The sequence below is a fragment of the Alosa sapidissima genome, chromosome 5 (assembly GCF_018492685.1).
Source record: "Alosa sapidissima isolate fAloSap1 chromosome 5, fAloSap1.pri, whole genome shotgun sequence".
Classification (NCBI taxonomy): domain Eukaryota; kingdom Metazoa; phylum Chordata; class Actinopteri; order Clupeiformes; family Clupeidae; genus Alosa; species Alosa sapidissima.
In genome coordinates this window covers 21928789-21955783 of record NC_055961.1, presented here as the reverse complement: position 1 = coordinate 21955783, position 26995 = coordinate 21928789, and the positions used below count along the sequence as shown (strand labels likewise).

The 26995-nt window shown below is 39.8% G+C and overlaps 1 protein-coding gene and 1 long non-coding RNA gene across 10 annotated transcripts in view; one reads left to right on the top strand and one right to left on the bottom strand.

The window, feature by feature from the left end:
* acsl6 (acyl-CoA synthetase long chain family member 6) overlaps window positions 1-26995 on the top strand; it is a 70255-nt gene that overhangs the window by 26056 nt on the left and 17204 nt on the right. The window contains exons 1-3 of one of the 9 annotated variants that reach the window (XM_042091086.1): window positions 15038-15238; window positions 16375-16476; window positions 25981-26195. In XM_042091086.1, coding sequence (XP_041947020.1) covers window positions 15181-15238; window positions 16375-16476; window positions 25981-26195 — 375 coding nt within the window. In that variant the 5' untranslated portion in view covers window positions 15038-15180. Of the gene's footprint in view, window positions 1-15037; window positions 15239-15399; window positions 15417-16374; window positions 16477-20202; window positions 20591-20646; window positions 20800-25980; window positions 26196-26995 lie in introns of those variants that run through there. The other 8 variants (XM_042091092.1, XM_042091093.1, XM_042091088.1 and 5 more) reach the window with 8 other exon arrangements.
* LOC121708444 lies at window positions 9423-15428 on the bottom strand. Its single transcript, XR_006031648.1, has 3 exons — window positions 15368-15428; window positions 10007-10139; window positions 9423-9632 (listed from the first exon to the last, which is right to left on the bottom strand). It is a non-coding gene; the product is annotated as an uncharacterized LOC121708444 (long non-coding RNA).

Sequence of the window (26995 nt, the reverse complement as noted above, 5' to 3'; positions counted from 1 at the left end):
ATAGTTTAAGATGAATAATTAACAATGCATGCCTATGCATGGGTCATGGTTTTACCAAAGTCATAGAACAGTCAAAACTATACATATTCTAAAAGTATATGCACTGTACATGAAACATAGCATCAATCAACTTATGTCCCATCTTCCTCCATACCATGCATAACACATACTCCTCTATTCTGTAAAGGCGAATCAAGTGAAAAGCTGATACATTTTGGCCTGCACTATTAAAGGAAACAAATTAAACACCCTAAACTGTATATTTTCTGAAAGCATATACCCTCTAGAGGAGATATAACACCATTTAAGACATTTCCCATCTTCCTCTATGCCATGCACAATACATTGCCCTCTATTCTGTAAAGGCGAATCTAGTGTAAAGTGGATACATTTTGGCCTATACTGTCCAGGGAAAACAAATGAAACACCATAAACCATATATTTTCTATAAGCATATACCCTCTAGAGGAGATATAACACCATTTAAGACATTTCCCATCTTCCTCTATGCCATGCACAATACATTGCCCTCTATTCTGTAAAGGCGAATCTATTGTAAAGTGGATACATTTTGGCCTATACTGTCCAGGGAAAACAAATTAAACACCATAAACTATATATTTTCTATAAGCATATACCCTCTAGATGATACATAATACCAGTTAAGACATGTATTATCTTCCTCCATGCCTTGGACAATTTGTTTGTCAAATGTTGCAATTAGTTTTGGGTCACTATACATTAGCTATACATAATTACATTATGCCCTGTTTGCCCATGTTAACAAACAATTTCAAAAAAACTTATAATACATTTTTTGTTTGTCTTGATGTAAGTAATCAACTCAGTAATTTTCATGGTGATATGTGAAGGTTAATTTTTTTCCCCCTATTTGCGTGAGAAAAATACTGTATAGGCGCATGAATAGGGTATATTTAGGTCTTTTTCTAAACTTTCCCCTATTGGGATTCTTCGGGGCTTTTTTTCCCTTACTCAGGACATATTGAGGATACAAAATCAGTTAAGTTTGCTTGTGTTGCAATTTGTTCAACCCTTTCTCCTAAAATGACTGGACTATAAGGGCAATGGGAATAGAAACAATTGAGCTATCCAAAAGGGGAGGGGACAAACTTAAAAAAATATTACAGAGGGAGACCTACTGGATCTATACACTAAAAGCCCTCATAAACCCAGGACTTAATGAAGACTTGGACTATATATACCCCCTTTTTATAAAGACATTCTAATATTTGCTAATTGTAACGGGACTTGGGAATTAGTCAGTGTTTAGGCTCTGAAGAAGACAGTAGTCGCAACGCGTCAGCCCATCATATTAAAGGCTTTTTAATTATATCAAGCAGTGTGCCTTTGGGATCTTTGGCAAGACTTTAACCACAGTCACTACTGAAGTTGAGTTTGGCCATATCTTAAAGTGACATATTTGTGACCGTACTCCTAACTATAAGCCTTTGGAGCATTTGGTTCCTCAAAATTCTACAGCACACTGGCAATTATTATGGATCAAACTTTTTGTCCCCATATCAATGGCAGCATGATGAATAGTTTCTGCTACTTTGTCACATTGGGCTACTACTGTACTACAACAACAGTATACTGTTCCCAACTGAATGTAATGACCTATTTCAAATATACACAAGAGAGATGTAAAATTCCTTTAGGTAGGGGATTTCACACAGTGGCCAATCAACAACCAAGCCTATTTACCATCAAAAACAAGATCACTTACAAATCAACCTTCGTGGGCAAAAAAAACATCACCAACAGAACAGCCTTCAAGATAATTTCTCTGGCGTTATCAAGCAGGCACCCAGAAGTGTAATGGCAGCCATGATAAGAGGTGGTCAAAAAACTCAGAGTGGTAGACCTCTTAGTAGAGGAGCACTATGCCTTAACACTCGTAGGAAACATTCTCTTTTGCTGCTTTTTTTAAAAATAATGTGTGACTGAAAGATCCCAAACAAACATTAACATAATTAATTAATTAAGCAGTGACAAACATCATCCTATTCTAGTATAGGTATATATAAATATAATTATACTGTATATACTATATATATATAAGTATAGTATATACTATTTTGATCCCGTGAGGGAAATTTGGTCTCTGCATTTATCCAAATCCCAATTAGTGAAACACACTCAGCACACAGTGAACACACAGTGAAGTGAAGCACATACTAATCCCGACGCAGTGAGCTCGGGGAGCAGTGAGGGGTTAGGTGGCTTGCTCAAGGACACTTCAGCTGTGGATGTGGGCATAGGAGAGCAGTGTTCAACCACTTCCACCACCCACATTTTTTCCCTACTGGTCGGGGATTGAACCGGCAACCCTTCAGTTACAAGCCTGAAACCCTAACCAGTATGCAACCAATGCCCCCAATTCTAGACAGATTTGATTAGTTATTCATGGAAAGTGACAAAGGAGAATATTTCGAATTGATACGAATTGCGCGTCTTTTTTGAGGGAATTAAATAATGCTGTTTAGTTTTTCTTCAGTTGCTTTTGCGCAATTCTCAGATCAGAATTGACATTCTCAAAACTGATTGTTCAAACCCCATATAATCTTGTGCACATTATTAAAGCAGTTTATCCCTATCTTGAACAAATATCAGTGCTTTAGTATGTCCATGATTTTTTACAAATGTCTGCTGTTTTTTAATATTTCAATTGCTAATGTCATGTTGGTCAAAATACACCATACTGGTTCCCTGCATAATAGTCCCCCACCATACAAAAATAAAATAAATTGTTTGTGTGCATTACATGCACATGTGTTGAACTAGCTGTAATAGCTAGTTGTCATTGTCTATAGCGTACTGTATGCATATTTTCAATTAGGGGTGTACTCACTTTTTTGCCAGCGGTTTAGACATTACAGTTTTTCTCAGTCGCTTTGGTACATTTCTTGAATCATCCTCGACACTTGCAAAACAGTAAGCGCATTTCTCAAAACTGTCACAACCCGGTCCAGAAGCCTCGTTTCCTAGCCTGTGACTTGACTTGGCTTGTCTGATCCTGTCAAGGATGAACTGGTCTCAAGAGAATTGCCCTCAGATCTCTCTAGTCTAATGGATTTGGCTGGTCGAATCGATGCCCGCATCAGGCAGAGAGTGAGGGAAAGGACTCCCGCTCCTCTCCGGTTTCAACCTCCTGCCTCTCCTTCACTCACTGCTCCACCTGTGGAGCCCATGCAGGTTGACCGTGCCCGGATTACAGCAGAGGAGCGTCAACGGCGGGACATGAAGGCATGCTTCTACTGTGGAAAGGTGGGCCATTTTTGTCAGGCATGTCCTTTAAAAGTAAATGCCCACCAGTGAGAGTAGGGGGCCTGGTGGGCACAGTCCAACATCACTCCCCTATTAAGCGCTCCTATCTTCCAGTCACGCTCATTCATGAGAATCAGTCCCATGTCCTTCACGCCCTCATTGACTCAGTTGCCGATAGGAATTTAAATTCAGGAATTTGTTCAGCTGCGGCCTACCGTTTTGGCATTCCTGTAGTTGCTCTTCATCAGCCCCTCACTGTCCAGGCCCTTGATGGTAGCTGTTTGAGTTCGATCACCCATAGAACAGTTCCTGTTTTGTTGAGTATTTCAGGAAACCATTCTGAAATAATATTTTTTCATGTCATTGAGAAACCCCATGTCCCTATTGTTCTTGGATTCCCCTGGCTGTCCTTGCATAATCCCCACGTTAACTGGTCAGATAACACCATCTTGGGATGGAGCCCCTTTTGTCTGTCCTCCTGCCTCAAGTCTGCTTTCGCTCCTGTTCCTCCTACCCCAGCTATTGAGGAGTTCCCTGACCTGTCAAAGGTTCCCCACGAGTACTTGGACCTCAAGCCTGTATTCAGTAAATCACAGGCAGTTTCCCTGCCCCCCATAGGCCATATGACTGTGCTATTGAGCTTCGTCAAGGCAGGGGCTTCCAGTACCTCGTTGACTGGGAGGGTTATGGTCCAGAGGAGCGCAGATGGGTTCCTGCCCGGTTCCTCATAGACCGTACCCTGATCACCGAGTTCCACCAACAGCATCCAGAGGCCCTGACTGGGACACCTGGTGGCATCCGTCGGAAGGAGGGTACTGTCACAACCCGGTCCAGAAGCCTCGTTTCCTAGCCTGTGACTTGAGATGCCTTTGCTGCTCCGGTCCGGGTTTTCCTTCTGCCTTGGCTTTTGGTTGACTGACAAGGGAGGCGTCCAATCACCTGTGTTTGCTCTGCTACACCTGCTGTCACTCTCCTTGTCAGCCATGGCTTTTTAGCCATGCCATGTGGAACACTCTTTGCCAGATCGTCACGTCTTTCAGTGTGGATTCTTGCGTTGTCTCATGTTCTTGCTGGATTTAGTGTTTTTTGACCAAGGATTGTTTTTGGACTTTGTGATTTTGCCTGAATCTTTTTGGAAACCTTTGCTTGGACTTTGCTTGCTCTTTGTTACCGACCTCTGCCTGTTCTGACACGTGAGTCTTGCCTAGCCCCTTTGCTTAACTGCCTGCGGCCTACCTGTGTACCGAACTCTGCCTGTTTTTTGCCACTCTGGAGATCTGCTTGAGCCCTGCCTGTACTGCTGCCTGTGCTTTTTTCGCCTACTAAGTTGACTCTGCCTACCAAGTGGTTTTGCCTGGCTGCCTATTTTTGTGTTCTTCAACATTAAAACCTAATTAACCTTTTAATCAGCTTCTGAGTCTGCTTTTGGTTCCACAGTTCCTTACCTTGCCTCACCGGCCCTGACAAAAACAATTCGTACAAATAGCAAAACGCCATGGATTACATACATTTCTCAGATCAGAATTTAATTTCTCAAAACTACCTGTTCAATCTTCAAATAATTGTATCACTTGTGCACATCAGAATAGCAGTTTCTCATTTCTTTGAACAAGTTGCAAATGCTTTGGTACATCATGCAAATGATTATGTACAATTCACTGCGGTTTCCTACATTATCAATTGCTTATGTCATGTTGATCAAAATGTATTATAATGGGTCTCTGTTGAATAGTCTCACCCACCACAACATTTAGGCATTAATTTATAGCATAAGTCTTTACAAGCAAAATGGTTGAACAAGTTGTCAAGCAAGATGATATTCATTGTGATGCAGATGAGAATTTGTGGCCCAACAGACCGGAACTTCAGGAGGTCTAGGAAGACTGCACTGTAATTCCTACAGCACTACAGTTTTCCCTAATGAGATTTTGTCCTACTGTATGTTCACATTTCTACTTTTGTTTTCTGTTTTTTTTTCTTTGTGCTATGCAGTGCTGTCTTTTCCTTTCTGTATCGCAATGACATGGTCTGCCAACAAATGACCGTACATACAGTAAAAGCCTAAATGAGAATCTTGTCCAGTCGTTTGCAATCAAACTCCCATGTACACTATGGTGTAACCTACAATTTACAGTAATTGTCATCAAAACCTTAGCCATAGTTTACATCAGAACATCCCTCCAGAGTTCACCCCACACTGTTACAGTTTTTCTCAGTCGCTTTGGTGCTTTTTTCAGATCAGAATGAAAATTCTCATAACTATTAGTTCAACCTCCACAACATTTAGTCATTTGTGCACATCATAGTAGCAATTTCTCCTTCCTCTGAACAAATTGCAACTACTTTTGAACATGTATCAGTTGCTTTCATACAATTCTCTGCTGTTTTTTAACATTATCATTTGCTTATGTCAGTCAAAATGAACTATACTTATGGATGCTGAATAGTCGTTCCTAATAAAACTAATAGTCTTCATTTCATTGCTTGAGTCATTACATACAAAATTGTTGAACTAGTTATCAAATTCTGTCACAATGCTGTGGAATTGCAAAGAGCATACAGTAAAAATGTACGTATTCAGTGTCTTGTACTCACTTACTCCCCTAACTACAGCAATGTGTAACTTTACTGTAGTTTTCAAATGGCTGTACAAGTACTGTATAGTGCTGTCTTGAGCATGTTCAGGTAGTGTCACCGAGTTCTGACCTTTTTTTTGCATTGGAAAACACTGAGAAAACTGTCATAATGAAAACATGACAAAGCCATTTGACTATCTTGTTCATAAACGATGCTGTCAAGACTTCTCATTTTGATGACACTGACAGTTTCATTGACATGAATACCTGCTTTTGAGGAATGGACTATCCATTTTGAGCAAGTGACGTGCTTTTGCAGGTCATCCACTAGGTTTTACAGTTTGCACTAATTGTTTTGAGAAATGCACTAACTGCTGTGCAAATGTTAATAGTGATGTGAGAATAGCACCAAAGCGACTGAGAAAAACTGTAATAGTTTTTTCATCATTAATTAAATATTAGTTATTTGCATAAAATCTGTATGTTAATGTTTTAACAAATCTATTAACTAATATTGTATTCATTTATGTTAATAGTTAACTAAATATATTTTTGGCACTAATTAACAGTTATTTCTTACATCATTTAAATGTTAAATGTTTATTTACAAACTATATGCTAATATAAAAGTTAATGACATATCATTATTTATCTAGCCTTTCTGATTAGCTTTGTGGATAATTTATGGAATTTATGGTTTATGGCTTTATGGTCTTGTGGGTGTATAAGGCACCCTACTGCCAGTGGTTGGTTGTGTGAGAGTTTGCGCTCCTCTTCTTCCACTTCATCCTTATTGGATACCTCTGTGGTTGGCTGTCCTGTAATTGGTGACTCTGTCTAGTGTTTGAAAGTAGTGTACTCTTTGCCTTTGGAAGTACTATTTGGTTGCTGCTTGAATTTGGTGAAATTCAGGGGAGGGGGGTGTAACAGAGTTAGAAATGTAGTTTAGTGTTTGTATGTGATTTTCGCCGTAATTAAACAGCTTTATTGAGATTGGTGTTTTGGAGCCCCCTTTGGAGAAACGCTATACTGCAGCTCTGCTGCGTTTTGTCCTTGTATTGTTGCCATAGCCGATCAGAAGCGGTATGCTTTGCATTGCGTAGGTTGACTGTATAAAGCTTTCCCCACTTTGTTTTAATTTTGTAACTGTAAAATGTTGTTTAAGTTGAAAACTTTGATATACCACCTGTATTATGTTACTTTACATGTATTGTTAAGATTTGGGTGCAATTCTAGCAACTTAGAGAACCTTTTAATGTTTTCATTATGACCACGAGTTCATACACACTGAGTCTAACGTGACTAGCTGTAAACTCCGCTAGCAACTTTCCATGCATTCAGTGTAGTTTAGCTTAGTGTGCATGGAAAGTGCAATTCAGTCTAGCAGGAAATGAATGTACATTTAGTTTAGCATTATGTTTATGCATTACCTCCGTATGGTCTACGTCTGTGAGTGTTTAGTGAGTCTCAGAATATTAATAAACTGTTGTTTTGTGCACCTGAACATTCCATGTCGCATGTCTCCCTTAGTAGGGCTGACAGTGATGGTATAGGAATGATGCATGTAATATAGCCCATTCAACTACTTGTTGTTTTGTTTTAACTTTTCCTAAAGGAATAAATGTGATAAGCCAGTTTTGGTCTCGGTCCCTTTACCGTCTGACTAGTTATATATTACTAATATATTAATAAAGCTTAACCAACTTTATTATAAGGGGCCCCACGCTTATAGCTATATACTACTAATATATTAATTAAGCTTAACCAACTTTATTGCAAGCGGCTCCGGCGCCGACAACAGTGGCAGCTAGTAATCAAGGATCTTTGGTGGCAGCATGTCAAGGTAGCTCCGTGTTTTTTTCTTGAATTTCCCCTTGGGGATAAATAAAGTATCTATCTATCTATTGTAAGGGTCCTATGGAGAGCGGTTCATATTGGGATAGGCAGAAGCACAGTTTAATAACAATTAGTTAAATAATAATAAGTCATTAACTTTTCTATTAACATATAGTTTGCAAATAAACATTTAACATTTAAATGATGCAAGAAATAACTTAATTAGTGCCAAAAAGACATGTAGTTAACTATTAATACAATATTAGTTAATAGATTTGCTAAAACATTAACATACAGATTTTAATATTTAATTAATGATTAAAAAACTATTAACTTGTGCCAAATAGATATGTTAGTAACAATTAACAAAGAGTTAGGTAATTACTAGTTTGCTATTTATTATGGCGTGTTACCCTATATTTAACTATAGAATCTTTGCTTTAATGTAGACCGGGTTGTCCACCACCACCGCTTCGTCATTCCCACACCGATTTGGATTTCGTTTAGCTTATTCACTACACCGCATTATACTGATTTCTTATGCTTTTATTTTCCAATCCCATCTCCACTACTGACTTTCCTTAACCAATTCTGTATTTTTTTTTTTTTTGTATATTTTTTGGGCTTTTTGCCTTTATTCCGACAGGACAGTGAAGATAGACAGGAAGTGAGTGGGAGAAAGAGAGATGGGGTGGGATCGGGACATGACCGCAGGTCGGACTCGAACCTGGGTCCCCGTGGGCACTTGGGCTTGTACATGGTATGGGCGCTGTAGCCTGTTGTGCCACATCACCCCCTTAACCCGTTAAGTTCTATTCATTTAATAAATCTAATGTATATATCACTACTACAACCTTCTCTACTCTGTTACTGTGCTCTGAATCAGGCCTGTAACACATGTTAGACAACAGCAAGGACATGTCAACCAGGGCTGTAGTGGAGGCTAAACACAAGTAAACAAAAACAAAACCTGATATAAGGCAAATTGAGGCAAATCATGGAATCTATGAAACGCTTTATGAGTAGGGTGAAAGTGAATTTAGGTCTCTTAAGCATATTCTTTCAGCTGGAACCATAGCAGTGCTGGAGTTGATGTAAGATCTATTCCATGACAACCTTCTGGATCCTTCCCTCTCATGCTGGCTTCTTATGTTCCGATTCAAATGATGAACCCCACTCATACCTGCTATATGATGCCGCAGAACATACAGAGCTTTCTACACTGTAAAAAAATATTAGTTGATTCAACTTAAAAACGCGTGTAACCTGGTTGCCTTGGAATTTTGAGTTAATTGAAAATAATACAATAAGTTAACTAAATGAGGCAAATAAGTTGTGTCAACTTGAGATGGCTAGTTTATCTGACAAATATGACCTGTTCCATCAACTAAGGAGTCATTGTTGACACAACATTCTATTTAGTGGATGCAACTTAAATTATGCATCATGTCAACTAACCTAGTTGAGTTGAGTCAACTCAAGTCGTCATTAACTTAACAACATAGAAGTCGTACTGACTAGTATTTTGAATTTGTATTGACCAAACATTTTACTTAATACAACAAGCTTTATGAAGTTGATCTAACTTTTCCACAAAAGTAACCTGGTTGCCTTGAAAATTTAAGTTTTCCTAACTCTTGCTTAAGTGAACATGACAAATGCCCTTTGCTATGCATTGTTTTAACCAAATTGGTTTGTAATACAAAAATATATATGCAAACATGATGTACAAGTCAAGAAGACAACATTTATTAAGCATATTCAATGAGCAACAGATTATATACAAAGATTTGTTGCTTGACAAATCCACAAGTGTGGTTGTGTGAGTGAGTGTGAGTGTGTGAATGTTTGACCCATCGACAAAATTTCTGTGCCCACCACTCTAGTTCATCCAAAACAAACCAGAAAAGGGACTCAGTAAAAGTCAGGTGTCTGTGAAAAGAGAAAGAAAGCATATGTTACAATTGACCCTGTCCATGAATATAATTAACTCAGCTTGTGTGACAAATAAAAGCAAACCCACAATAGCAGCCTAGAAGTCAGGTGCAATAGTTAGAAGTAATGGAGATATGTATTACAGTTGTGCTCATAAGTTAACCTAACCTTAGCATACACATACATTTAAAAATCATCTGATCTTAATGTCGTAATTAAAAAAAAATGAGGAAAAATCAAACCTTTAAGGAACACTTATTTATTTACGATACATTATTCATTCACAAAGAAAATTGTTGTACTTAAAGGCTGGATTTTTCCTCATTTTTTTTAAATTAAGGCATTAAGATCAATTTCCAAAAGTATCATACCTAATTGCAACACTGTCTGCAGAAGCTCTTTCCTTCTTGCTTAAACCACCTTTCTGATGCCTAACAAAGATCCTCCCCCATCTGACGTGCAGTGCCAGCCTCTGGCTCCAGGCTGGGACTTGCTGGATGGCACCTAAAAAAATAAAACGAAGGTTGAAGTCACCACCAGTGACAGGAGTTGGTTGAAAACAAAAGAAAGGTTCACCAAAGATTGTTAAGGCGGAGCAAGATATTTCATCAGGAGCCACTTCCGGGAACCCGGATCGCACGATGGGGGGGTCAAAATCCCCCTTTATGCAGAGCAGAGGCAGCGACTGCTCCATTGAAGTCTATGGACATAGCTCAGAATTTCACCACATATGCTAAGGTCTTGGTTCTATAGAGTTAGGAATGTGAATTTCGGGCACATTTTCATGATCCTCAAACCCTTCTGAACATTTCAGGTACATTTTTAGCATTTTTGAGCAATCCAGTCTGGAGAAAATCAACCTTATATAAAGGTGTGCGCCGGTTATTTCTGCCGCTGCTGTTGGCCGGTTGCAACTTACGCTCGTCAATACGTCATCGACACGCCTCTTTATGCAGACAGGATTCGATCCCCATTTCGCGCCCATAGACATGAACTACGACGAAGTATCTTGCTCCGCCTTAACAATCTTTGGGTTCACCCTCACGAAAAATTACTTCGAGGTGCGGTTTTGTGTCTGCGCATGCGCCATTTACGTGACGCAGCGTGAAACGGAGGTGAACTATGATAACTAGTGGATATGACAAGAAAAAATAAGTTGTACCAATTGTGTCATTGGTTTTCACCACTAAAACCCAAATATATAAGTTATCTGAACAACAGAGTTAAATTTAAGTCTACTTGGCTAAATATTACAAGTTAACATAACTAAAAGGGAAAATATTTTTTTACAGTGTAATCCATACATTATACACACTTGGATTCATTTGCAAACAGTTAAGCATAGTACAGTACAGTGCAGTACTAGTAGATGTACAGCAAAGTATGGCTTAGCCAGCCAATCAGAATCACTGAGATGTCTGCTCGGGCAATCGGGGGGAGGGTGTTGGCGAATGAGAGGACCAGGCCTTGACCTTGACTGAGCCGGGCACTCGTAAAACAAGCTGGAAAAATGTTCAAATCTACGGCAGAGATTTTCCCACACTGAGGCCCACGCCTGGAAAGTCCTTAAAAGGTCCTTGAATTTGATCTTAACTAAGGTGTGGGAACCCTGATTACTTTATTGTGTCACAAAAAACTATATATCATGTGGTTACCGGTTTCAAGCTATCTGTGGCATGCCCACAAAGTGCCCATTAGACCCATGAATCAGACTGAGTTTTAATCCAAAAGAAGAATGACATTTCAGAGTTAGAGTTTATCCACCTCTCAAAAGAGTTTATAGGCCTACACCTATTGCAACTTTTAATATTAAAAAATCACACTGTATTATCCACATGCACATTATGTACACTTATGAACACTCTAGGAATCATTTAATAGCACTGGTATTTTTATGAACTTTGGACAATAACCTCCACCATGAATTCATGAATGCCTTTTTAAAAAATCCAATACCGCATGGCGCAGTCCACCTTACCGTGATCACATAATTCATAGTTTACCCACCTCTTATTTTACCACTACACCCCTGATGTCAACCCCTGTATGAATATCTTGATGAACAAATTCGAGTTAAACGAGTTAAAAGGTAGTGCGAAGTGAATGGACACTGAGGGGAAGAGAGGGGAGAGACATTGGTAAAAAAGAAAACCAAATATGCTGATATAGCATAGTGTGAAAGAAATGGCTAAAGAATGGCAATGCAGTTTTAGTCAAGATGAATTACTGGCTAGACCTGTGTGTTGTTTTAGTCAGTGAAATGAATGAGTGATGAAATGAATGAAATGGAAATTAAATAAATGAAAAATGTTCCATGTGTGGCCAGCATGTCTGAGGCCGACTCCTAGTCCTGCCACATGACCCTGTTATACAGTATGTGGTTGATTACAGGATACTCAGGATACTGAGCTGGGGTGTCTGTCCAGTTGTTAAGTCTGACGTCACGGGCCCAACAGCTTTTTCATCAAAAAAAGTTTAGCCTACTAGCGCAGCCAGCCGGTTTTTACAACTTGTAAACCTTTTCACCATCACATCCATTTTAGTGAGGGTAAAACAAAATCACTTAACTTTAACAGAGTAATTACTGTAACTCTGCAGCCAGATGATATAATCAAGGGTAATGTCCAGGTTTCCGCAAAAATAGGATTTTATTAGGTTAAGGCAACAAGTGAGTAGTGGGATTACAATTTTCTTAAAGGCTACTTTGAATAGCGGATTTTTTTTTCCATTTTACTGTCTATGGAGAAAAACAAGTGGCTCTGAAAGCCGTTGGACCTGGAAAGAAAATTATCAGCCCATTGTTGTATCATGACTTAATAACCAAATGGGGCGTCGGTAGCTATTTAAAACATTCGGGGCTGGAGCCCCGAAGTTAGAGTCCTTTTTGTCCGGTGGTTCGGGTGTTTCTCCCCAGAGAGATTTGGAAAATCGGGCTGATGAACATGCAATTTTAACCTACTTTGAGAATGAAAAGGAAGGCCAATCGTAATGACTCATGTCACGGCATTCCGAATATTTTGATGTTTAAAGAGCGTGTAAGGCGAACGTCTATTCTGCCAAAGTGCACCACATACAACACCCAAAATATGACATTAAAATAGCCTGTAGAATAAACATCGTTATGCACCTCTGTCAAGTGCACAGGTGTGAGCGTTCGTCTTGGGATAAACATTTGGACGTCACCTTCAATTAATGGGCTATGGGTGCCTTGAAAGCAATGCATTTGGGTTGTGTATCACGAACTTTTGCCCAAAGAAAAAGTTCCATTCTGTCAAAATCAAGCCGAGCATGCATTGCTTGGAAGCCCCCTCAAACGAGGTCAGGTTTACCATATTTACAGCGCATGTGACCATGATTCAATAGTAAATCACGCACGATATATTGAAACTGCAGTCTTGTTTATTACCGCTATGTATTTCAAATGATCACTGAAAGTATAATATTGGACACAATTACTGGATTGGTGAAGGGGAATAGCTTGATGTTAGGTATTATAGCCAAAGTCCGTCTGTGAAAACCGCTCGCTCCTAAATTCATTCAACTCTGCTCAACTTTTGTCGCTTGCTCCGCTCAATAGTCCAGTCATTTTAGGAGAAAGGGTTGAAAAAATTGCAACACAAGCAAACTTAACTGATTTTGTATCCTATGTCCTGAGTAAGGGAAAAAAAGCCCCGAAGAATCCCAATTGGGGAACGTTTAGAAAAAGACCTAAATATATCCTATTCATGCGCCTATACACAGATTTTTTCTCACGCAAATTGGGGGAAAAAATTAACCTTCACATATCACCATGACAATTACTGAGTTGATTACTTACATCAAGACAAACAAAAAATGTATTATACGTTTTTTGAAATTGTTTGTTAACAGGGCATAATGTAATTATGTATAGTGCTAATAGTGACCCAAAACTAATTGCAACATTTGACAAACAAATTGTCCAAGGCATGGAGGAAGATAATACATGTCTTAACTGGTATTATATCTCATCTAGAGGGTATATGCTTATAGAAAATATATAGTTTATGGTGTTTAATTTGTTTTCCCTGGACGGTATAGGCCAAAATGTATCCACTTTACACTAGATTCGCCTTTACAGAATAGAGGGCAATGTATTGTGCATGCATGGCATAGAGGATGGGAAATGTCTTAAATGGTGTTATATCTCCTCCGGAGGGTATATGCTTTCAGAAAGAATATAGTTTAGGGTGTTTAATTAATATCCCTTAATAGTGCAGGCCAAAATGTATCAGCTGTTCACTTGATTCGCCTATACAGAATAGAAGAGTATGTGTTATGCATGGTATAGAGGAAGATGTGACATAAGTTGATTGATGCTATATTTCATTTACAGTGCATATACTTTTAAAATATGTATAGTTTTGACTGTTCTATGACTTTGGTAAAACCATGACCCATGCATAGGCATGCAATGTTAATTATTAATCTTAAACTATATTTATTAGTATAGCATTTTTGCCAGATGTCACAACAATAGAGTCACACCCTTCTGTCGAATTAGGACATGATCATGTCCATCTTCAACTTTGCCTTCACAATTTTCCTGCATTCACTAACATAAACATACTGTGCTGTCCGATTATTGTTTTAGACAAAAATTGTGCAAAGTAAAGGGGCATCATACAGGCCCCTCTGATTGGACAGACAGTCAACCCAAGAGGTAAATTACTGTAAGACTTGCAAAATGATGGACTGATACTTTAGTGTGATATACTGTATGTTTCAGTGACCTCTAAATCAGATTACGTAAACACCAAAACCACTTTCCTAGGCTGAATAATGCCCAACTATGTGTTTGTACAGATTACACATTGTGAAACACTTACATGCAAAAACACACTTGGCTCTATTTAAAGATTTAACAACCATTTCCATTGATTCAAAGGGCCACAATGTAAAAATAGACACCAATTTTGCAACAAACCATGGTCTTTTACTATGGTGTAAAGATCACCGATTGAAATATAAAAATGTGACAATAAATTCTGTTGCAATTAGTTTTGGGTCAGATCTTTGCCTGGACTATTAGCTCCGTTGTGGTATTTATACAAATGAACTATACGTAATTACATTATGCCCTGTTTGCCCATGTTAACAAACAATTTAAAAAACAATACATTACAAAAATACATTTTTTGTTTGTCTTGATGTAAGTAATCAACTCAGTAATTTTCATGGTGATATGTGAAGGTTATTTTTTTCCCCTATTCACATGAGAAAAATACTGAATAGGCGCGCATGAATAGGGTATAATTGGGTCTTTTTCGAAACTTTCCCCTATCGGGAGTCTTCGGGGCTTTTTTTCCCTTACTCAGGACATATTGAGGATTCAAAATCAGTTAAGTTTGCTTGTGTTGCAATTTGTTCAACCTTGACCGCTATTTTGGCTTAAAATGACTGGACTACAACTCGCTGCCGAAGGTCACATTCGACCGTTTCTTGGAATCATACCAACGTCAGTGAATAAATAAGTCTGCACTGCTATACTGTGGTAAAAAAAGACTGGCGCAACTACTATACTGTCATGGAAAACATTTTTTTGTTGGTGGTGAAGAATGTGATTCCATTCTACAGAACCAAACGTAAGTGTCTCTTTCTAGTTATTCAAACAAAGTGTCCTTCAAGTTAGTGAGGTGCAGTGGTAGCCTGCTAGCTAGTAACATCAGACCAGCATTGATCAATGTTGTCTTTGAGGGCTGCGTTTCACGAACCTGAGCTGATCGAAATGTCCTCCTGGGTTGTGGGAGATGATGACACACTGTGAGTTTTCACTTCTTGTCCCTGCTCTGCCCTTTTTTTTCTAAAGAAACTTCTAATATCCATTTGTTCTTCTGTACACTTATTTCGCTAAGTCTAGTTAGTAGAAGCACGAAACAGCAATGCGTAATAGCGTAGAGGGGAAGGTACTTGAAATTGCAACATTTTGCAACAAATGATTCTAAACCTGCCCAGATCACGTCAGATTTTCTTGCGCTGCTGTTAATACATACAATGGACACAAAACACAAAAGTCTCTTCTACGGGGCTATTTATTTCATTCACGATTAGAGTTTTTGTTGTTGTTGTTGTTGTTGTTGACGGCCCATAGATCCGGGGCTATCCCCAGAGAATCCGGGGCTAAAGCCCCGAATGCCCAGGTCTAACGACGCGCCTGATCTCAGTAAATGAGTTAACGCAATCGTAGGAGGGGCATGGGGTGGGTCTGGGTCTGTAGCACATCCTTTCAACAATTGTCTCAGTGAGGGGAGAGGATATGAAGCCAGAGCCAAACGCCATCTTCATCACCATCTAACTGATAACCCCCTGTATCACCATCAAAATGACATGTCTTCAGTTATATTCTCTTCACTCTCACAGTTTTACTTGTTCCTCTGCACAATGGCCTACTGTCATTCACACTAACTGTACACAGTGCACACTGTAGGGGCTGGTGCTTCCCTCTTGAGACCATCTAGTGGGCTAGATACAATGACACAAAAGTCATTCACAATGTGATGGTATACCATATGATATGATGATGGTATACCATATATATATATATATATATATATATATATATATATATAGATATATATATATATATATATATATATAATATCATATATGATATCTTAGGGACAAGGTTAAGTTGTCACATGTGCAGACAAACTGCATCTCGAAACCCCTGTTTTCTTTTTTTCATGTAGATTTCCTAAAATGTGTTTTTTTTTCTGAAAAGGAGGAAGTAGCTCATGCTGTGACAGGAAGTGGTCTATGGGAGTGGTGCTGCACATGATCTATCTGGTGAGGCTGTCACATGAGGACACAATAGTAAAGCAAGGTACATGCTAGGAAGACACAGGAAAAGGAGGCAAGAGGCTGAGGGGTTCAATATGCAGGTTATTTGAGCAATATGGCACAAATGAGAGGGGGGTTGGTAAGGGATATTAGGTTTAACCAGATTCACTACTTCATTTCACTTCATTTTGACTCTCACGGCTATATTCTCCTGTGACACCCCATAAAGTTGGAGAATACAGTACAAACCAAGGGATTTAAGACCATTCGTCTTTACAAAGATTATTATTATTATTATATACCTGTTTTTCATCAACTTTACCAAAGGTGCCAATCATTCTGGAGTGTACTGTATATAAAACACTTAGAACAAACAAGTTCTTTTAATTAAGATCTACTGATTCCCTAAGGAATCTCCTAAGTGGAATGTCCAATATAATGGCTTCATCACGCAGCCTCAGTTTATGATTTGCCTGGAGTGCATTTACTAAGATGGATTGTGGATCAAACATCCTATCCAGAAACACATGGCAAACACTAAATTAGACAGTTGCAAACTATACTACTAACCTGTGATCTTATGTTACCTATTACAAGCTTAGATAGGCTCATCTTCCACAGCACACGCTCCATGGATAGTAAACACGAATACACCTAAATTCACATAGTCTATCATTAGTTTCCACAAAGTCATTCACCACAACCAGGGATGGGCAGTATTTCTAATACATGTATTTAAAATACGTATCTCAAATACAAAATACTATTTTGTAATTTGTATTTTATTGAGATGATGAAAATGCCTTTGTATTTTGTATCAAAATACTTTAGTGTTGTGTATTTTTGTATTTTCAAAATACTGTAAAATACTTTCTGTTAAACACTGTGATGACATCTATTTCTCTATAAAGCACGAAATCTATGTCTCTGTCTGTCTGTGGCACCCTTGCATGGTCAAGCCCCTGTGATAGGGAATTTTGAGGCTGTTTCACACTTGCCATGGGCATGCACATTGCACTAGTCATCACAACACAAAATGCACGCTTTTTTGTATTTACATTGATATAGACCCTTTCAACAATAAAAACAAAAACAATGCTTGAACGTTCTATTTGGTTCCCAATGTACTTCCTCTGCATTAAGATTGCCTTGTGGGGCCAACTATGATGCTGATAATGGAACTCTCTTGAAAGGGTCTATAGGTTGTGCACACACCAGTTTCAGGTGTATACTACCTTATTGGTAACACTTTACTTGACAGGTGAGTTCATAACACATTCATAGCAGCTGTCATAAACTGCACATAAAGCGTTCATGACTGTTTTATGAGACATGACTCAACATTCATACCAAACCTTTCATGAATGTGGAAGACAGAATGACAACAACTTGTCAAAATAAAAGTTCAACAATTGCAAAGCAGCATTGCCGTTTTTGTAAACTAGCCTACATTCAGCCGACCCGTATTTGTGTAACCTGGATACCATTCATTTAACCTCTCCAGCCTTTGTAAATATTTCATGAATATCTTAAGAAGTCTACATCGAATGTCACTTTACTATACAAGTTGTGAAGTATTCGTAATCACTGAGTTTAACACTGGGAGGTAAACTAGCCTACTGTACATTCAGCTGACCCGTATTTGTGTAACCTGGAATGGTTGGACATTCCCAGTAGTAAATTATGAGAAATCATCTGCAAAGGTTACATCATAAAACAAATACATTTTTATCAAACAAAAATGATTTGCTTGACCATGTTCTGTCTTTTTGGCACTGGAGTAGCCTATTGACTCAGATGTGACGTGATGATCAGGTAAGAGGTTTGGAACAAAAACAGCAAAGCTGCGTTGCGATTGTTGGACTTTTATTTTGACAAGTTGTCGTTGTTCTGTCTTCCACATTCATGAAAGGTTTGGTATGAATGTTGAGTCATGTCTCATGAAACAGTCATAAATGCTTTATGTGCAGTTTATGACCGCTGCTATGAATGTGTTATGAACTAACCCATGTAAAGTGTTACCAATACATTCAACTGTGATGAAACTCACCATAAGTGTGGTAGTGATGGTGTTAAATAACTTAAAAGGTTAAAATGCTACCTAGTTTATATTTCTAAATAAATCATCTATTTGGATTGTTTGTCTTTGAATTATTGTCACTGATTCATAGTGGGCAATCTATTACACCAATAGAGTAAATAAGTATACTTAAAGGTCTTAAAGGCCCTGCCACACAAACCGTTTTTACTTGTATTTTGAAAAATATGTTAGGTCCATATGTGTTTGTGATGTAGTGAATGTGAAAATGAACTGCTCTAGCCACTGCAAAGAAATAAGCGGAGAAATCAGGCCTATTACAAAGCTGGTCAGTCTGACGTGGAATTGACTGAGCTCATTACTATTCATGAGCTCGCCCAGTTGAGACTGCGCCCACAAAATTCGTCTAGCTCAGTGACAGTTTTCGTATGCAAGGATGGCTGAACGTCAACAGGTTTGTGCTATGCGAATAGAACTTCAACAATGCATGTTGCCTACAAACCCAGAGTTGAGGATCAAATGGCTCCAGTTTAGTTTTTGGAACAATGCCACAGGCTTCGCAAAAAGGTTGAAGCCTGGAGCAGTAGGCTACCATCGCGGCAGTCTAAGACCAGTGCCTACCCTTGGAATCCAGAGTTCTTGCGGAAGCATTTGCTCAGCGAGAGACTCTGGCAACGAGTAATGATGCATGTAACTTTTGCCCCTTGCATCGCGGGGAACCAATCATATCTGTGTATCTGATATAGGCGGGCCAGAGGCGTTGATCATTGATCGTATAGTGTTATCCAATTGCGTGCAGTGAGATTTTCAAATCCGTGCTTGGTGCCGCCCCTCGAGTTGGGCCATTACGTTATTCGTGGCCAGACCCTTAATCTTTCAGATTGGGTCTGATCCTCCAGGCTAACCAGTGCCCAGTCCGTGAGTAAAACGTTATTGTCAACTCAAGGAAGTGTTGTGTTATACAGGTTTAATGCACTCGCTAGCTTAGCAGGTTTTATGCCCATTCGGACATTAGCACTTGCAAGCCAAGCTAAGTTCATGCCATGAAGCTAAAATGAGTTGATAACAGCTGTCATGTTATGGATGAAACCGACTAGCTGTTAGCCAATCAGAGTCAAGCAGCTTAGCTTGTTGAATATTAATGAGAACTGTCGCAAATCGAGCTGTGTCTTCCTGCAGGCTTTCTATACCAGCTAGAATGGCTTGAAACAAGGTAACCAAAGCATTTTTCCCACAAAAAAATGTTACATGGTAGAACTTACCACAACTTACCACATTACCACAAAGTAATGAAATACGTGTGGCAGGGCACCTTTAAAGGAAGAGTTCCTTGAGTTACAGAACATTTCTCAGGGCAGAGGTTTATATTGGGATGTCTAACATGAGGGGTCAGCATATCTAATCTGTTGACTGATTATGGAAGGAGTCTCTTGCTTTCAGATGTTTTTAGGTAGTGTCCAGGTAGTGTACAAGTGAAGGGATAGACGAAAAAGGCTTTTAGAAAAAAGTACAGTATTTTGTAGTATTTTGAAAATACAAAAATACAGTATTTTATTTTGATACATTTTTTGGCTGCTGTATTTTGTAGCTTATTTTGATAATTTTTTAAGCTGGGTATTTTGTATTTTATTTGGAAATACATTTTGATGTATTTGTGCCCATCCCTGACCACAACACCTTGTCATACGTTGGGCTGTAAAGAGTTATCAACGTGAAACCTTGGAACATGCGCATCTTCACCTGACGCAAAACTACTTGCTCCTTCTACACGAGTTGGCTATTTGAATAAGTGTGTAGACAAAATCTAAGATTGTCTATTTTTAGGTAGTTAATTGTAACCTGGTTCTTTTTCGGGGAGTAGGCTTGGTCGCCTTGCGGAGACAGCGGTTATGCTTTCAGTCCATCCGGTATCAAAGCTGAACGCACTGACGCGAGCTCACTAGCTGTAGTATTACTCAGTGATTCTGAAGGCTAATCTCCTAGATAGTCCGAGAGGTGCTGCAGTCGATGCTGCAATTTTAGGCACAACTCCATCCGGCTGTGTGCTGCGACAGCAGACCCAATGAGAGAGAGATGCTTGCATTTGTTCTGGTTTCTGGGTCTATTTGGATTATACTAGGTGAGTCCGGCATCATTTCATCTGAAACATGGGCAATGTGCTGCACGCCCCAGGCCGTTTATGGGAGGCTGTAACCCATCGTTGCGTAGGGTAGCTCAGACCATACGTTACAACCCCTAAGCTTCTCGATTATTCATCTCAAATGACGGGAATTTCCGTATTTGGCTTTTTATCATCTTAACGTGGATAACCTTGACAATGTGACATTGGTGAGTAGGCTATTCATTTCCCCTCCCATAGGTTTCCCTTTTTGGCGACACCGCGGCTTTAGAAGGTTAGTAGAATCGCCTTCCTAGCAACATGAGGTGGTTCTACAATTAATCATCCACTTTCACCTATTAAGTGGGGATTATTTGTTATCACAAGTGTCATCATGGTACAAGAATAGGCTACGGTATCTACTTATTAGACTAGACTAGGCTACAGGCCTGGAATTATGGAGGCACATATCTACCACGAGATATGCCATGCCTCGAAATGAACCTGATTTCTCTCAGGAGTGGACTACGTTGGGTTCAGTTCAGTGTAGTCAGATGATCAGGAAATGTTGTTGTTATCACGGCATTTAATTCATTCGGTTTACCGGATTCGGATGCATTCACAGTTCTGAAGTCAGGTTAGCCAATTCACTAAGCCTCTTATAAGCTGCGTCGTCACATAGGCTGCAAATGTACCGTGCCATACGTGCCTTTTGGGTTATTGCACATACGTGGTGGTGACTGTGCGGGTAACACATTGTTATTGTGAACATGTAAAAAGATGATGCTAAAACTGTTCTTGCGAGGCTCATGCCGGCATACAAGGACATGGTTGAAGCTAATCTATCTCCGACATTGTTTCTGTGACGTGCCGCTGAACGAAATAGAATGTCTATCCCTGATTGGTAGAGCTGTCCATTGGAGAGGGGTCCTGAAATACTGCGGCCGGTGCGGTTGAATCCAGGGGAAAACGCAAACCTATTTTAGCCTACAGCATGCCGTAGAATTATGTTTGCCGTTATTTGTTCATTTAGATCACTTGTCGTTTGTAGAAAATACGTACTATGATAAAACAGTATTTCTGAAATCTGATAACGAATCCCAAAGTAGCCTAGTCTATGGCCCGAATGAATGGCAGCCTCGGCATTTTCAGCTGACATTGTAGCCTAGCCTTACTCTGGCATATATCAGACTGGTTCATCTATTATGTAGCAATTGGGCCTTATCAAGGGACAAAGAGGCAAACCTGTTCTCTTTTTTCCACTGTCAATAATTAAGACCCGAGGCTGACGCGAGGTGAGGGCAGCTTCATCTTAATTTTACTCCGATTTATAGACATCAAGTGTGCCATGGGAAATGAGACAGCAGAACGTGAGGTTAAGTGAAATGGTCTGTTTTTGTGAAGTAATCATTCCACCTGTGACCGCTAAAACATAGTATTCTAAATATTAAATACCCCTCATTTGGTAGGTATAATTTGCTGTGGATAAGGATCACCATATAAAGTCTACAACCGAACCACAAATCAATATATTTGGATTGCATAGTTCAAAGTAGGACATATTCCCATGACATTGCATTTCTTGTTCAATAAGATCCAGCACTGAATCCTCTAATGATCAATGTTTGCATGCTCCTGGTCCATTTATGAAGTAATGGAAGCATAAGAATATAGGCTCATCAGTAGTGCCCAATATATGTGAAAAAAAAAGTTGTTGCATTTTTGCAGCCCCATCTTGTGAATTACCTCTGCATATATTTATAATCATCTGTCCGCTTTTGCATACAGACATCTGAGTCTGAGTGTGCATGTGTGTGTATGTGTGTGTGTGTGTGTGTGTGTTTGTGTGTGTGTGTGTGTGTGCATGTGTGCGTGTCTATTCATCTCTAAAATGCATACCCTTGGGCGAGTATAGGTGTGAGTAAACGTGTGTACGTAAGCCGAGACACTGTGTACAGTATCATATATCCAAGGAAAGGAAGCACCATGGTTTAAGGAGGGGGTGGGGGATGGGGAGGGAAGGGAAGGGGGGGGTGGAGCATGGCTGGAGCATCTGCTGAGGGTGGTGTGATACGGTGGCCTGCTGAGCACACACTGAGCTTGCGCATTTCCTTCCCTCAGCTCTATGCATGTAAGCTCACAGAGGTGAGGGGTAATGACAGGTTTCCCCGAGGGCAATTTAAGATTTGCCCTGCCCCAGACACCCACGGCACACTGACACTGACTGTCTCTCACGGTTGTAAGTCTTTTACTGGCCATTGCTTTGCTTGTGTTTTTTTTTTTTTTTTTTTAAAGACCAAACTGCTAGCTAGCAGCTTTAGCTGACGTTGGCCATTAGTAGCACTCTTATTTCTTTTATCAGTGCCAAAAATGATCACTTGCATTAATATCTGCTACATTTGGCATTAGAAATGGCACTCTGTGTGGAAATCTGAAAACAAATAAATAAATGCACGGTGAGTCTTTAGTTTCTATGCTTTTATGAGAAATGGGAGCAGCCCAGAGAGAGAGTGAGAGCGAGAGCGAACGACTTTAAATATCAAGGGCAGTGTGTGGGGGTTACTGTCGTTCATTCGTCTCTGTGCTAATAGTCCATAATCCCTGGGCCAAGGAGCCTAATTGTTCGTGACGCTGTGCAGATGGGCAGAGGGGGGTGGGACCCAGGCACAAGTGCATGGGAGATGTTTCTCCCTTGACAGTTTGAGCCAAAGGTAACCTAGCCTTCTCATTCACAAACAGAAGAGGCTGTTCCTCCAAGGCTCAACACATGTCACATTGTGACTGGGACAGAGATTTGAATCAAAGCCTCATTGACTCTGCCGTGCAGGACTATCTGCTGTAATCAGGAGGTTTTGGCAGATGATTCCATAATGCACTGTAACACAGAAAATGGGTAGCCTGACTCTTACTTTCTGTATTTGGCCTTTGCTCCCTGATATGGGACCAGTGTCCACTTTGAGAGGTGAAAACTACTACAAACCACAGCAATTGATATGAATTCACATTGTGTGTTTTTGTTTATTGATGGGAAATTATATTGTGTACATGTAGGGATTTAGGCATTTTGTTCTCTTTCATCATAGAGGAATAGGAACATATATCTGTTTGAATTAGTGCTTGGTACTATGTTTGAACAGAATCAAAATTTGTAAGCATTTTTTTCTGTGGAATCTTTGTGTCATTTGCAGAGGCTGCCAGCTGTACCAGCTTACTTAAATAAGTGCTTCTCAACAATGTCAGCTATTTTATGGTCATTACAATTAATTATTCATGAGCTGACAAAGCAAGAACAATGTTTATGTATAGGGTGCATTACCATATCAGAACAGAGGGGATTCCTAACATATCCAGATAGATCTACATACTGAATAATAAGTCTAAGTGTTACTACTAATAATAATAATACATTTGACTTTTGGCGCCTTTCAAACCACCCAAGGTCACCTTACAATAAAAAAAATAGAAGTAAAAAGAGTATTAGCTAAAAAAGAGTAAAAAAGAATAGAAAGTAATGAAAAGCAACTAGCAAGCTAATGCTGATGGGGGTGCTTAAAGTTTATAGGCTGACTTGAAAAGATGAGTTTTGAGAGTGGTTTTGAACTGTGAAATGGAGTCTATGGCACGAATATGAGGGGGAAGTGAGTTCCAGAGTTTTGGTGCAGCATGGGAGAAGGCCCTTGCTCCTATTGTGGAGAGTCTGATGTCTGGGGTTGCCAGTAATGCTGCTGATGATGAACGGAGTGAGCGTGGGGGTATATAGGTCTGTAGTAGTTCTGTGATATATGAGGGGGCGAGTTTGTGCAGGGCTTTGAATGTCATTAACAGGACTTTGAAGTTGATTCGTTGTGATATGGGGAGCCAGTGCAGTTGAATCAGCAGGGGTGTGACATGGTCGGTGGACCTGGTACGGGTGATGATGCGTGCAGCTAAGTTTTGGAGAAGTTGGAGCCGGTGGAGTAGTTTATTGGGGATTCCTTGCAGGATTGCTTTGCAGTAGTCGATCCATGAAGTCACCAGGGCGTTGACAAGAACTTCCGTGGAATGTTGTGAAAGTGAGGGACGCAGTCTGGAGATGTTTCTGAGGTGAAAATAAGCTGTCCAGCAGACATTATTGATGTGGTTGGAAAATGAAAGGGTACTGTCCAGAATAACTCCAAGGCTCTTTACATGTTTAGAGACTGGTATGACATCCTCCCCAATGGAGACTGATGAAATGTTGGATTTTGAGAGTGTGGATGGAGTGCCAATGAGCAGTAGCTTTGTTTGTTCTTGGTAAACTATAGCTTAAACTATACTATAGCTTAAAGGCACATCTTTATTGATTTCCTAGGCGGAGCATCAAAAGAACCTGTAGTCTTTTTAAAAATGTAAGGACTCTATATTACAAAAAATCACCAATAAATTGCACTAATGACATACTGTATCATCATGCACACATTACCTGGTTCTCTTTTCATTGTTGACACATGGGGGTCTTCTAAAGTTGATGGTACTTTCTTCTCCACATTGAAACAGAAATAGTTACTGTTCATAACTAGTTTCTGTGATATGTTCTATGATATGTTTTTAAATGTGTTATTACAGAGGTGTAATAATTTGGAGAGACCACTTTAGCATAGTGTTATTACTATTTGGTGCTATACACTATACTGTGCATACAGTATATATTTGGTGATTGTTAATATATAGCAACTACGGAGTCACATGCTGTTATTTTACTTTGTAAAACCATGTGACAGAAAGTAAAGATTATTCTTTTTTGTCTTGTACTTCTAGTGTCAGATCGCTGTTATGCTATGAAGAGGTGGTTTAATATTCATCTCTGTAGTTATCATACATAACTAAACATCCTAAAATCACAAACTTGCAGCTGTCCACAGCCTTTGAGCAGAGAGAATGAATGATTGATTGAATGAAGTGTTAGTCTAGAGTGGTTGGCCCAGTAAATAAACCTCATGTAATCTCCCACAACACACCACTGTGAGTTTAGGAAGTCTGTGTGCCCACCCAGGTTTCTGTTTGTGTCTGCAGTGCGATGGGCTAATGCATGACTCATTTCTCAGGGGAAGCGAGAGACTGTTACTAAGAATTTTACTGGAAGCATACTGCTCCTTAAGTAGTTGAAACATGTATAGCAGATGTATTCTTATGCAGGTGTGTGTCTGTGTGTGTGTAATGTGTGTAGTGTGTGTGTGTGTGTGTGTGTGTGTGTGTGTGTGTGTGTGTGTGTGTGTGTGTGAGAGAGAGAGAGAGAGAGAGAGAGTCTTAATTAAAGTCCACCACAACAATTTCTTTGTGAACTTTTTCAGCATGTGTTGAATGAATGTGTGGAATTCCATTCTCTCTCTCTCTCTCTCTCTCTCTCTCTCTCTCTCTCTCTCTCTCTCTCTTTCTGTCTCTCTCTACTGTAGAGCTCAGTTCCACTCTGATGGAAAGGATGCAGGCTCAGGATTTGTTGCGCAGTCTGCGGTTGCCCGAGCTAGATGACCTCAGCCAGTTCTTCCGATCGCTGCCCACCTCCACGCTGGTCGGCTTGGGGGCACTGACGGCCGTGCTGGCCTATTGGCTGGCCACCCGCCCACGCGCCATCAAACCACCATGTGATCTCCGACATCAGTCGGAGCAGGTGAGGCCTAAACCCATTCAGTCATGAGTCTAAGACGGACAGCCCACTAGTGTTGCACTAAACCTGTTAAGATAACAGAAGATTATTGGCATGATAAAAAACACATCAGTGTAGATAAAACAGATAAAAGAAGAAAAACAATATAGAGCAAGACCAGTTCGCCCTGTCGCCCTGTACATTATCCCTTACATACATATGAGAGAGAAACGAGACCGGCGAAGTTACTGTAAAACAGAGTGGTGTCTGCAGTCTCTCAAGTAAAGTTTGGGCAGTGTAACATAAGCATAAGCATAACTAAATGTTTATAATACATATACAGTACAAAACAGTCTTCGTCCAACAAGCATTTAATGTATTTAATGTTGTTAGAGTGAGAGTGTCGGTATTGTAAATCACTTAATTCCCATATTAACGCCAACGCCAATTATACCAGTGAAAACGGAGCACTAAGGCAGATAGAAGCTGACACTCATTGTGTAGTGTGTCACCCATGCAAAAGGTATGCAAAGCGCAGTGCTGTGATTTGGATATCCCCTCTGATGCCATGGTGGCGGTTGAAAAAGAGTGTAGCACACCCGGCTGCTGAAGACAGCCAGCCACTAACGTTTAATGAACAGGTGAAAAGACATCAATCTAAGGGCGGGCGTTGCTGCTCAGGACGTATGGCTGTCATGTGTGACAGTCAGATAAGGACATTTGTCCTCCTGCTGTGCTTGTCAGTGCCTGTCTACCACTGACTCTGTATAGTTAACAGGAAGGTGTCATACGCTTGCTTTACATAATAGTTGGCTGTGTTGCCT